The sequence below is a fragment of the Thermobia domestica genome, chromosome 5, assembly GCF_964235325.1.
Source record: "Thermobia domestica chromosome 5, izTheDome1.hap1.1, whole genome shotgun sequence".
In the NCBI taxonomy this organism is placed as follows: Eukaryota; Metazoa; Arthropoda; class Insecta; order Zygentoma; family Lepismatidae; genus Thermobia; species Thermobia domestica.
Window position 1 is genome coordinate 321,819,123 of NC_137458.1, and position 14,778 is coordinate 321,833,900.

General features: G+C 33.3%; 1 protein-coding gene across 4 annotated transcripts in view; it reads left to right on the plus strand.

The window, feature by feature from the left end:
* The window catches only part of LOC145686826 (long-chain-fatty-acid--CoA ligase 1), a 214,764-nt gene that overhangs the window by 160,618 nt on the left and 39,368 nt on the right, over nucleotides 1–14,778 (plus strand). For 3 of the 4 annotated variants that reach the window (XM_081760538.1, XM_081760539.1, XM_081760540.1), the window contains 3 exons: nucleotides 1,220–1,486; nucleotides 9,233–9,432; nucleotides 13,787–13,987. In XM_081760538.1, the coding sequence (XP_081616664.1) occupies nucleotides 1,220–1,486; nucleotides 9,233–9,432; nucleotides 13,787–13,987 (668 nt within the window). Of the gene's footprint in view, nucleotides 1–1,219; nucleotides 1,487–3,528; nucleotides 6,756–9,232; nucleotides 9,433–13,786; nucleotides 13,988–14,778 lie in introns of those variants that run through there. The other variant, XR_014131652.1, reaches the window with a different exon arrangement.

A 14,778-nucleotide genomic window follows, 5' to 3' on the forward strand; every position in this document is an offset into this window, starting at 1 on the left:
ACACAGACAACTTAATTAAAAAAAAAATGTTATTGCTTTTATAAGTTCAGGATCCTTGTTTGTTTATAACGGAACATAATATGCATATCGTGAAAAATATCAATACCGGTATAACATAATATATATGTAAGACTATCCATGGCTTTGGATTGATTGTTTTAACAAAAGAAACACTTACCAAAGCTTAAAACACACTTTATTTTAAATTATAATAACGGTTTCGGATAAAATACAATGACTATATATACAGCATATGACTGTTAAAGAATTTAAACTTTGTCATAGCAATGACTATATATATATGTCTGTATTTTCATTTATTTTCGATATTGTCTGAAGAAGGATATGTTAGATATCCGAAACCGGTATTATAATTTCAAATAAAGTGTTTTAAGCTTTGGTCAGTGTTTCTTTTGTTAAAATATATATGTGTTGTAATTATTATTATACTTTGCAGTATTTTGCATATCTGCGAAATGTATTTGTAATGTTTGTTGTTCTCATAAAACAACATATTGTAGAACGTTTTAACAGAACTCTTAAACGAAACATGTGGAAAAAATTTAGTACTCAAGGTAATTATAAATGGATAGATATATTACAAGAATTGTTTAATGAGTATAATAATAAAGTACATAGAACAATTGACATAAAGCCTGTAAAAGTTAATAAGAAATATTAATTCTTTTTAAGTTCGTTCTGGCAATGCTCTTGGACTATTCTCAACTGGCTTTTATACTATAAATGGATAGATATATTACAAGAATTGTTTAATGAGTATAATAATAAAGTACATAGAACAATTGGTATAAAGCCTGTAGAAGTTAATAAGAAAAATTCATTCTTTTTAAGTTCGTTCTGGCAATGCTCTTGGACTATTTTCAACTGGCTTTTATATTATAAATGGATAGATATATTACAAGAATTGTTTAATGAGTATAATAATAAAGTAAATAGAACAATTGGTATAAAGCCTGTAGAAGTTAATAAGAAAAATTAATTCTTTTTAAGTTCGTTCTGGCAATGCTTTTGGAGCATTTTCAATTGGTTTATATGTAAATCTAGGATTTGGTATAGATAGTTGTTAATGATTAGTAATATGAGAAACATTTGGAGCGGCATGAATGCTTTAATGAGACTATTATCTCTACGGTTAGAAATTACGAAATATGATTAAGTTACGCCTTTTAACTAATGAAGGAATTTTGTTGTTTTGCAGATAATTCCATTTGCCTTGGTTGGCATGAGCCTAATAAGCCTTATCAGTGGCTTCATTATAATGAAGCTTTGTTACGAGCCAAAAACTTTGGTTCTGGGTTGGTGGCCTTAGGACTTTCCCCTTCTCCAACAACATACGTTGGTGTGTACAGTCAAAATTGCCCAGAATGGATTCTCACGGAACAAGGTGCATATTGTTTTTCCATGGTCATTGTCCCATTGTATGATACGTTAGGACCAGATGCCTGTGCATACATTATCACCCAAAGTAAGTTCTTTATTTATTTATTTATTTATTTATTTATTTATTTATTTATTTATTTATTTATTAGGTATTATTTTAGGCTAGAATGGTAGAAATATAACAGATGACGAGTCAAAAATGTTGCTACTCATATGGAAGTCATAAATTTAGATTGGTCAATAGTTTCGGTAACCCGACTCACCTTTCGCACTTGCATATATACCAGGTTATTTCATAAGTAATGTCGTATTGTTACACCGTGAGGAAAGGAACAAAAACTTACCTGGAAATTACCGTTAGCCAGAAAAATAATCTCCATCGAACTCAATAACACTCTGACACCTGTCAACCAGTTGTTGAATATCTCGCTAGAAGAAGTCATCTGTTTTGGAGGCAAAGAATTGAGTCACTGTTCGACGCACGTAATCTCCATCTTCCAGTGTTTTCTCGGAAAGGCGGTTTGGCAGGATGCGAAAAATACAGTGCAAGATCTGGTGAAAAGACCGTGCAAGAAAATACAGTGCAAGATCTGGTGGAGGATTTTCTTCCTACCACATCTCTCGATCTTAGCGCATGTCCTTCTTGTCATGTGTGGGCGAGCACTATCATCATAAATGAGCACACCCTTGCGATGAACCAGAGCAGGACGTTTATCCAATAATGCAGTCTGTATTCAAGTTGCTGACATATGCATTGATTGTCTGGTTACGTGGTAGGAAGATTGATTGTCTGGTCATACATCATACATCATATCATCATGGCGGCACTGGTAGGTAAAAGTTTTGAGGCTTCCCGTGTAGAGAATAAAATTAAGTGTGATATTTGTGACAAAACCGAAACAAATAGTGCTCAAAAGGTATGTAAACCATGTGAAATTAAAATTAGAAACAAAAATACAATTATCACAAGAGCAACGTCAAGAAAAATGCTAAATTCCAGTTCAACAGTGACAGGTGACAATCAATGTGTATTGGAAAGTGTTGAATGCAAATGTAACACACCTGAAATACTAAGTGTGTTATATGAAGAACTATGTGCTTTAAAGTGTGATGTGCAATCTCTGAAAGTTGAAAACACGGAGTTAAAAAAGAAACTTAACGAAGTAAGTATACAAATTGACTCTGTAGTACAGCATACTGCTGGACACGATAAGACACAGGTACGACATAACAAAAGGGGAGCAGAAAACATAGTATTTGAAAAAGGTAATACGCTGAATGAAGGAGATCTGTCTACAACGTTATATTCTGTACCAGTGAACAATAAGTTTGATGTTCTATACAGTGAAGTAGTAGAAAATTCAAGTGCAAGGAAGAACTGTACCCTTGCACACTCAAGAAAAACAACGGTCAATGTGCAAGGGAAATTTTCATCTCAAAAGCATAATCGTTTACACATAGGGAAGAAAAGTGAAAAGAAACAAAAGAACGTCGCCCAAGAAGTGAAACAAAACTCCGAGGTAAAAAAAGAAGTAACTCCGAGTAAATTGCAATTAAGTGACAAACGACGCGTTTTGATTCTTGGAGATAGTCATGCTAGAAATATAGCTAACCTACTACAAGAAAAACTACAGTCAAGTTATGATGTGAGCTGCATTACGAAGCCTGGGGCCGGAACCAGCGAAGTGTTGAAAGATTGTGTATTGCTTTCCCAAAACATGACCATGAAAGATACATTAATTGTGATTGCGGGAGGAAATGATGTGGCAAGGAATGAGGGTCAGGGGGCAGTGCGAAACTTGTACGAGGTGCTGTGTACGTTAACAAAGACTAATGTGTTTGTAGTGGGAATTCCATACAGACATGATCTGGTAGAGAGTTCATGTGTAAATATACTACTGAATTGTACCAATCGTAAAATAGCAAAGGTATGTAAGTTTTTCCCAAATGTAAAGTACGTTGATTTGCAGTCGCTAGATAGGTCACATTTCACAAGACATGGGCTACATTTAAACAGCAATGGGAAGCACCTTATGTGTAATAAATTTGTCCAGCTCATAATCTCACAATCTACTACCTCAGGTAATGCAATACCTCTAGCTCATGCTAATTTTTTAGATCAAAAGAGTTTAATGATGCGGACTTAGCCAAAAATGTGCAAGCGGTTATAGCACAACAGGATAATGTAAAACAAAGTCACGCTATTGATTTTAAAGTGGGATATTTAAATGTTCAAGGGATCAATAATAAACATGTAGTTTTAAATGACTTTGGGAATGAGAATAATTTAGATGTCTTAGGTTTAAGTGAACATTGGTGCAAAGAGGATGAAATTGTGTTTAATAAATTAGATGACTATGTACTTGTTAATAGTTTCTGTAGGAATCACCGTGGTCACGGTGGGGTAGCTATTTGTGTAAGAGACAAGCTCTCACTTAAGTGTAAGAAATTAGACCTTGACTTTCTATGTACTGAAATCGATTTCGAAGCCACAGGTATCATTATTAATTGTCTTAAGTTGGTTTTCGTATCACTATACAGATCCCCAAACGGTAATTCAATAGTCTTTCTAGATAGGCTCGAGGAACTGCTAAACTTATTGAGTAGGCCTAGTTTTAGAAATTTTAAGATAGTCATAGGTGGTGATCTAAACTCTGATTTTGACGTAACAACAACAAAGAACAGTGTAGCTGAATTAAACAATTTGTTAAGGCAATTTAATTATGGTATTACAAATATGAAGCCAACAAGAGGTCTAGCTTGTCTTGATAACATATTTATAAATTTCAATTTATGTCAAATTCATTGTGATGTATCAATATTTCCTTTTTCTGATCATGATTGTGTATGGGTAAAATTGGATAACGCACTATTAAGTAAGGAGGTTGATATCTTGTCCACAGAATGTAAAATAGTTGTCTCTAGGCCAATCACTGAAGGTAAAATATCTGAGTTTAAGAGTTCACTCTGCAACATGAATTGGTTTCAATTGCTGTCGAATTACAATGACTCTAATGCACTGTTTGAACGCTTCTTGAATTTGTTTCTCTATAACTTTGACATCTTCATCCCACAAAGAATTTGTAAAGTTAATCGGAGCCTACTTAAAAAGCCACATAAAGAAAATAATTCCACGTGGTATACCCCTCAACTTTACTCAATGAAGTATGAGGTGATGTTACATTTAAACAAATATAGGAGAGAGAAAAATGATGTAACTAGGTCAGTCTATCTGAAAGCTAGGAATACATATAAGCAAGCTGTTAATGAAGCGAGAAAGCAGTATACTTCGGCAAAAATCGAATCGTCTGTTAATAAGTGTAAACAAGCTTGGAATGTAATTAATTCTATAGTTAAGAGTAATCAGGACTGTCTTTACCCCAATCCAGAAGATTTTAGTAATTATTTCGTAAATTCTGTAGATGAAGTACACAATAATATTGACAAACCTGATGTAACAGCAGTCAATCTAATGGAACAATCTGTAAATCCTATACACGATAGTTTTGTATTCAGAAATATATCTCCCCAAGTAGTTCTCAACATTGTAAATAACTTTAAGTGTTCAAACAGTGTTGATGTTTATGGATTGTCGAGTAATCTAATTAAAAAAGTTATTGATTGTATTGTTCTGCCGCTTACACATTGCATTAACCAATGTCTAACACAGGGAATCTTCCCCGAAGTTTTAAAATTATCACGAGTTGTGCCTGTATATAAAAAGGGACCCGAGAATTGTCCATCTAGTTATCGACCAATTTCTCTGGTACCAGTCTTCTCAAAAATTCTTGAAACTGTGATACATATGCAGTTATGTGATTATCTTGATAAGTATAACCTAATTAGTGATTCACAATTTGGTTTTGTAAAGGGTAGATCTACTGTTGGAGCGATTGATTCGTTGGTAAAGAGGGTTATTAGAGGGTTTGAAAACAAGGATTTTGTTCAGGCAACATTTTGTGATTTAAGCAAAGCCTTTGATTGTGTTGAACACACAATTCTCCTTAAAAAATTAGAGTACTACGGTATCAAGGGTTTAAGTTTTAGATTATTCAAGTCTTACTTAGAAAACCGTAAACAAATTGTTTTTGTAAATAACAATAAATCTGGTATTGCATCAGTTAAATACGGAGTACCCCAAGGTTCAGTACTTGGGCCACTTCTATTTTTACTAATGATAAATGATCTACCTTACTTTTTATCTGCTTACTCTATACTATATGCTGACGATACGACCTTCCTAAATACTAGTCCTGATCTTAGTAGACTTAATTCTATAACTGAAAATACTTGGGATCAGGTTGTGATTTGGTTTAAGGCTAATGGTTTTTTACTTAACGAGAATAAAACTCAACATATGACTTTTAGTCTAAAAGAAGTGCCTGCTGAGAATAACTCAACATGTGTGAAGTTCCTAGGTATATATATTGACAACAAGTTATCGTGGGAACAGCATATTAATTATATTTCTGGAAGACTCTCAAGAGTAATATATCTGCTAAAACAACTAAAAAATCATGTTCCTGATAACTATGTCAGATCGGCTTACTTTGCTTTTTTTCAAAGTATAATTTTGTATGGTATATTATTTTGGGGTAACAATTATCATGTAAATAGCATTCTTTTAATACAGAAAAAGGCCATCAGAATTATTTCAAACGTAGACAAATTAGCTCATTGCAGACCTTTGTTTATCAATCTTAAAATTATGACAATAATCAATCTATACATTTACACAGTACTCCTCTATATAAAAAGTAATCACCAAAATTTACAACTCAGGCAAGACATCCACTCGTATAATACTAGAAGCAGTAAATTCATAAATGTCCCATATCAACGATTGTCCAAATCATTGAACAGTTATGAGACAGTTGGAATAAAACTGTATAACAAGTTGCCTGCATCACTAAAAGATGAACATATAGATAGATTTAAAAGTAAGTTATACAATTGGTTAGTTGCAACGCCCTTTTATTCATTACAGGAGTATTTTAATTGTTCAATAGAAGTGTAACGTATTTTGTAATCTCATGTTGAGCTTGTATTTAAAATGTATATTGTTATTGTAATTTATTTTGTAATGTCATTTCATCATTAATTTAGTTATATATCATTATTTATTTATACTTACGTATCAATATTGTATCTCATTTTGACGTTGTCTATTGCTATGTATAGCTTAACGACAATAAAATTCTTTATTATTATTATTATTATTATAGGTCTGGTCAAAATGTATTATCCCACGGGTATTCTAACACTGAACATCGATTTGCAGCGGTGAAGATCTTGTTTTGGTGTAGTTCCTGCGCCCCCTTTAAATATCCACTCACATTTGCATGTATGTTAAGGTAGAGGATCCACTTTTTTTTTTTTTTTTTTTTTTTTTTTTAATCTCTTATCACGATTCTGTTCAGAAATGGCTCATGTCTGTGATGGGTAAGTAGGAAACTGCAGGTGGGTCCAGCCGTTGGTGCTTCTGTTGGTGCGTTAACTCATGGGGTAACCGGAGCTACTGCAGATGAAGATAAATTGTAAAATAGATGAACATGGAGTTCGCTGGCTAGTTCTTCAACAGTTTGCATTGGATTTGCCTCCACTGCTGCTCGCATGACATCATTAACAGCTGCATAGATCTCTGTTCTCGTGGTTGATCGATGAAGCTGGTATCCAGACCGAAATCAATCTGACTTTCTCATGTGACGATTACATTATGTATGGAAATATACAAATGGTATAAAACATGTCAGGCTTGAATACATAAAAGCACAAAAAATACATAATTACAAAATTGTGATGATATAGCATCGTTGTATCTTTCAAATTTTCATTTTGCCAATTAAAATGTACTCTATTATCCAGATTACGATGCATGACTATTACAAGATAGTATAATACTTTTATTATATGTGAATATACATAGCACTGAGAACTCTGTTATGCATTTAAAATATTGTGTTTAGGATGCATAATATTATTTCAATGCATATCATTAAAAGAGCTAAATATATTGTATAATACATATAAAAATGTAAATATCTCTTTGATGTAAGTAATTCTTGCAATTGGCTTGGTAAGATTATATATGGAATATTTTCCTTTTTAATCTCACCCATTATTATTATTTATTTAAATGACGGATTAAACATCATTCCATCGTTAAACTAATATTATTGACATAATAAAAACCCACATGGAATTTTGCATAATATAGTGACTATGTAAAGCTTTTGTAAACTTAAAACAAATTAGTATCAAATAGTATTTCTTAACTTCTTGTCCTCGTTGGTAATCTGTGCATAATAAAACAGATTATGATATATGCTTGTCGTGATATATGTTTTAAATCTAAATTATAGGTTGGGTACATAAACTTAAATTCAAAACAGCAACATACTTCATTAAGATTAAATATTAATTGATTGATTAATTTTTGTTTTCAGTTGTTATGAACCTCTTGTAAATTAGATCGGTAAAGTAACAGGCGTTCCTTTTAGAGGCGGAGAACTTTATGTTGAAATAAAACACAGAAAAATGTTTATAATATCTGTAAAATTTTCTGTATTTGATAGGTCATTTTATGGCATTAATGTTTGAATATGATTTCAGGCATGTGGCCACCGCGGCTGGCGTGTACATGGCGTAATCTGGAGGTCAAATTTTCACACACTCGTCGCAGTAAATCAGGCTGTATTTCGTCAATTACGCGTCGACTGTTGGCTTCCAAGTGCTCAATTGTTTCTAGTTTCTCGGCGAAGACATGCGGCTTTGCATATCCCCAGAGAAAATAATCTAATGGCGTCAAATGGCACGAACGAGGTGCCAGTTAACAGGTACAATTCATGAAATTAATTGTTCGTCAGATGTTTCTTTCAGTAAATTAATTGTGGCGCGCACTGTGTGGCAAGTGGCGCCGACCTGCTCAAACCACATGTCAGTAACATTAATGTCTTTCAATTGAGGCACGAAAACGTTAGTAACAATGTCTCTGTACTGCTTACTTTTGACTGTAGCGCTCTGACCAGCATCATTTTTGAAGACATATGGACCAATGATACCACCGGATGCGTATTATCGTTTAAAGTAAACGTATTGCGAAAGCGATCCATAGTTTCTCGAATTAATCCTCTGATGAACGATTATTAGATAGTGGCGGCTTTAGCAGGTAGGCCGGGTAGGCACTGGCCTACCCAAAAATTTTGAAATACACATATATAAATGTTAAAAGATACTACAATAAAGAGTAAATATATATTCCACTATTTATATTAATGGTAGATAATTATTTAACAAATTGCTTCAACCACTTCTGTAAAAGTAATTTCCTACGGTTAATAATCAATCAAATGCGTATATGTATTCATAAGCAAGGGAGCGGGCCTACCTAAAATTAAAATCCTAAAGCCGCCCCTGTTATGAGCAACGTAAAACGCACGTAATGCCCGATTGAGTTTGTCGAATTGAACCATGATTTTCAAAATAAATTTGCATAATTTCCAAACATTGCTCCGGCGTGAATCTATTCATGATGAATTGCCAAACTAACCTCAAAACAACCGAGAACTACATCAGCTGTCACAGAAAACAGTGTTGCAAGTTTAAAGTTCTCCACCTCTAAAAAAAATCACCTTTTACAAGAATCTTGCCAACATAAGTTAATTTTCATATCTAAAACTGATTGGTAGCAACGGAGATTGGAATAATCGTGGGCAGAAACAAGTAATACTATAATCTTATTTTAATTTTAGCAAGTAAAATAAAAGTATTTTCTCCTTGTTATGACTTCTCGTAAATGTTGAAGATGAAACATTGTTCATATATTTTCCAGCTGATATCAGCATCGTTGTGTGTGAGAGCGATGCCAAGTGCAATCTCCTGTTGGATAAATCCCCAAAATGTCTACGAAAGCTTATAACTATTAAAGAAGTCCGACTAGCAACAATACAAAGAGCGAAAAACAAAGGCATTGAGATCTTCAGATTTGAAGATGTGGAGCGACTAGGAGCAGCGAAAAGTAATAGAGAAGTAGTAGGTAGATTTTTTTTAAGCATTCACTTTACGGTATATCAGGTTCTTTGTAAGATCTGCACTTGATGTTGATTGTTGAAATAGGCAATCTTATCTTATTGTGATGACTTAGCAAATACATCTGCAAGAGAATAACTCTGAATATTTGAAAACTGTGACAATTATTGCAATAGTAAATTAAGAGCATGTCTTACCAAAAGTAATAGAAAATTTACCATGGTTTTCTTTTTGTACTTGTTTTTCATAAGTGAAAGGAGATAATGAAATGCAACTTATCACAATCATAGATAATGTTATTCTACAACAGAAAATATGAACCTCAAGAATTTTCAGTGCTGCCATCCTTAGAAATTACAGTATTGCCAGAATAACACTTTCCCCAAAATCTAAGTTAAGGTAGGAACTAGAGGAACGAACTCAACTGCATTTGATAACGTATCATGTTATCTTGGAATCGTGTGAACTACTTTTTAAATAATAGTTTTATTTAGTTTATAATAAACGAAATAGTTTTAATAGACAGTTATTAAAATTAAATAATAATGTTATTTAAAAAGTAGTTCACAGGATACCAAAACAACATGATACGTAATGAAATTCAGTTGAGTTCGTTCCTCTAGTCGCTGCCTTAACTTAGGTTTTGGGGGAGATGTTATTCTGGCAACACTGTAATTTACATGGATGGCAACACTGAAACTACTTCAGGTTCGTATTTTCTGTTGTAGAGTAACATTATCTATGATTGTGGTAAGTTGTATTTTATTATCTCCTTTCACTTATGAAAAACAAGCGAAAGCAAAATGGTAAATTTTCTTTTATTTATAGTACGTCAGGCTCTTATCAAAGAATTGATTACTTACCAATAAATCCTCTCGTGGGGAAACTAGACACTCTCCACACGTTTCGGAACAACAAGCTAGTTCCGTTTTCAGTGGTAAGGTAACAACGATAAAAACGGATAAGAGAAAAAAGGTTTGGAAAGAGGAATACACACCATAGAAAGAATAAATATAGTAACGTGAAGGATGCTAAAATACCACGAGCAAAGCACATTAGGAAAGAATGAGCTGAGTTGAAGGAAGGGCGATTCCATGTTACGTCACTATTTTTAGATCTAAAATATACATCAAGGGTAACCAGATGTATATTTTGACGCATCACTTGAAAGAATATAACAACATAAACACAATATAAAGCAGGTTAATGTAATAGGTTCAGCAAAAACAAAAAAACAACTGGAGATTAAAGAATCTTTCTTTAAGTAATAAATAGGGGGCGCGGTGGCTCAGCGGTAGAGCGTTCACCTCCGGTGCTTGGGGTCTCTGGTTCGATCGCAGCTCGCGCCGTGTAGATTTTGTGGTGGACAAACACCATGCTCGTGGGTTTTCTTGGGGTTCTCCCGTTTCCTCACATTTTCTTCATTCCACCATTTTACTCATCTCTCATCATCACCGTCTCCTTTAGCCTAACCGGCATAATCGTGGGACTTAAAGATTTCATTTCATTTTTTTTTTTTTTTTAGTAATAAATATAAATCTTTAAATCTGAATTTTGGCAGCATTGATAGAATCTGATTACTTACCGAATTGGCGTATATTTTGGATCTGGCAATACTGACATAACATTGACATCGTGCTTCCTTCAACTTAGCTCGTTCCTTCTTTCGTCCACTGTGCTCTACTTGTGGTTTTCAATACCCATCTCTCACGTTATATTTATTTGGTGGTATGTATTCCTTTCTCCATACAATATTTCTCTCATCCACTTTTATTCTTCTTACCTTACCATTGAAGACGGAACTACCTTGTTGTTCCGAAACGTGTGGAGAATGTCTAGTTCCCCACGGGAGGACTTACTGATAAGTAACCAGTTCTTTGTTAATTTGAATCATCCTCTCATGCGCCTAGATAATAATTTTATTACAATAGTAGTTCAAAATAAAGATTAAAATTTGGCGCTTTTATATGTGTTCTTCGTTAGTAGAACGTGCTTCAAATTTGAAAAGTTCCCTAGTTCATTATTTATTTATTTATTTATTTTTGGCAAGATGTTCTTGATAAATTATACAAGATAAGTGAAAAATCTTCATTGAGAACAGAATGTGATCTGTTGTTAACTTGTCAACAATAAAAGTGGAAAAAAAAAAAAAAAAAAAAAAAAACTACCAAGCTTCAAGACCCATAAAGACCAACTTAAAGATAATAAGTAAAGTAATAAATAATGTATGTGTTAGGGAAAATTGTAGTTTCTTCAATGTAACAACGTTAATATGTTTTACTGTATAATACTGTATTTTACTGTACAACGTAATTTTTGTGATACATGTTTGTAATTCAACAAGTAACATTCTTGATATTTCATTCGTGTTTATTTTATTAGACTTCAGGCACGTAGCCAGGATTTCGTAAAGGGAAAGGGGGGGGGGGGGTTCGTCACATGAAATACTGTGGTCGCCACACCAAAGGCTCGATCATTCTAAACTATTTTACTGGCAACATATAGTGATTCGTTTAGCCAGGATTTCGTAATAGGGAGGGGGGGGGGGCTTGACATGAAATACTTAAGGCCCAGGAGCTTGATCAATCTAAACAATTTACTGGCAACATATATTAATTTGTTAGGACAATAAATTGAGGATACGTTATTAAGTATTTTAATAACAAACTATGAAGAAATCTCGAGTAGAAAAAAAAAAGCATTGAAAAAGATTTTACAAATATCTGCATTTCTTGCTCTGTTCATTCAAATATAACAATTTTCCTTTCATTATGACCTCAACTATTATAAAAAGTACACATTCACCATTATAAAAAGTACATACCCAATATTGTCTTGTAAAATATTTTACAATATCTGCGTTCTTTTCTATTTAAAATTAAATGTTAACAGAACTTTCTTTCCACATTAACTTTTTTGTTTTCAATATTCCGTCTACTACTGTCTGTTCCAAATGAGAGGTTAAAGGAGCAGTAGAAAACTGTTTCTGAAATAACATGTTTGATGCTGTAGAGAAGCGATGACGAAAAATTATGAGAAAAAAAGGAAAACACTATTACAGAACGGCACTATGTTTTCGAAACCTTGAAATTTTCCTGACTAGTAGCAGAAATTGTGAGAATTCCGTAACTTTTCTAGAAATTTCAAATTCTCTGATTTTTTCAGGATATCCTGCTCGTTCGCTCCTAATAATACTAATCTCCTCATAAGAAAGAGTAACCAAAAGCTTGGTGTAGCTTTTTATTTTTAACACTGATTCTTCTTTTTCTCGTTTCTTTTTGTTTCATCCTTCCTTATTTTTTTTTATTTCTGGTCTCGAAGGAAGGGGGGTCCGGACCCCCTGGATCCCCCCTGGCTACGTGCCTGATAGATGGAATATCAAAAGAGTTATTTTACTAAATGTTTTATTGTGTTTATATCTGGTTTAAGACTGGGCTGTTGGCAAAGATGCTGGCTCCCGTTCCCACCACCATCACTGATTCTACCGTACCTGTTAAAATTCACAAAAGATTTTTATTAAGATCCTATACAATACACAAATCATATCTACTGTACCTATTAAGATTCGTAAAAGTGCTTTTATTAAGGTCCTATACAATACACAAATCGTCTCATAAGCTTCTCATTGAATAAATTCTAAATTTTGAATTTCTAGAATAGCGACTGGACTAAGACTCGACCCCGGGATCTTCGGCATACCGTGGAACCCGGAATGCAATCAATTACGTTTTCACTCTTTGTATGTTATTGAGTTCGCACATACAGATGATTTCCTGTGTAAAAATAAATTTAAATTGGTTGATTCATCCTTTCATTAATGTATGAGATCACAACCGTCAAAAGATGTTCTCATTATATGGACGCTGGATTGTCCAAGCACACAGCTAGGCTTTGGTACAGGCCATGCGGTCTGAGCGGAGAGCACCGACTACAGCAGTGAGAAGGTGTTTGTCTGTTCTGGGAAGCGTAGTGGTTAACGCATCTGCATGGTATGCCAGAGATTCCGAGTTTAAGTCTTGGCCCAGTCAGTCACTTTTTCGCACTTAGTATGTTATTGAAATCTACTAGTAGTATGTTTGATAAAGATTTTGTTAGATCATCTGAGGGTGACAATATAATATACTTGTGATATCAATTTATAAAAAACTAAAATCAAATGAAGCATGAAAATCAGAGAAAATGTTGATTCCCTAACTTTGTTCCTAAAACTGTTTTTTCTTGTCCAAAGAATATAAGCATTTCATTTGCTTTCATTTGCTTTTATAGCAAAATGAAATATCTTATTTAATTTTACGGAATGAAATATTTACGTTAACGTTTTAACTGTTCTAATATGTACTGTTTATATTCTTTGCAGCCTCCAAAACCGGGAGATATTTGTACAATTTGTTACACGTCTGGTACAACTGGAAACCCCAAAGGTGTGATGTTAAGCCACGAGAATGTAGTTTCAGCAGTGTGTGCAGTGTTGATGCAGCTTGGTGAACACAAACCAACTCGTAACGATATTATGATCTCATTCCTACCTTTAGCTCATATGTTGGAACGTTGTTGTGAGGTAAAAACATTACAGTTTGCTTAAGAAATAAATATATTTTTCTTCAGATTGTGATATGACATTAATTTTACCTAGAGTACATCGCAATTCTTTTACAAATAAGTAAGCATCATACCCTGATAGATTATGGCAAAATACGGGAACGAAATTGTTTTGGCGCTCAATTTGCAAATTACAGTTGTTACAAATTTTATAAACAACTCTACAATATTGTGTAAATTTTGTGGTAACAAATATACAGAACAAATTACAGTAAGAACAATGGAATGGAATTTAGGACACATGCAAAAGTATTATTACGTTAATGCATATATTTGAATCATATACTATCATCTTTGTTACTTTAATAATTTTTGCTTTTAATCTCTAACTAATGCCGACATTGTCGAAAACTAGACTTATTTCCCTTCGTGCTTCTAAATTCGCCAAGGTCATAGTCTGACATAAACGTTAAGAAATAATATGTTTAATGTTGATCATCAATCCTCACTTAATTTTTACTTATTATTATAGTTATTATTATTATTTATTGATAACATACAAAACATATGTAATGAAGCAAAAAAAATTAATTCGGTTCGTGTTTAAACAATGGCCTGCCTTCTGTCAACCAGACATCTACATATATTTATATAAACTCCTAGCAAGATCAAAATTAGTACATGTATCGATAATTTTGAACACCGTACCATAAATATTTATACATAATATTGAAACGGTGTAAAAATGTTTTATTAGAATATTATGTTTTAACTTGGGACTCAGGTACTACTGTATTACGTCAGATTACT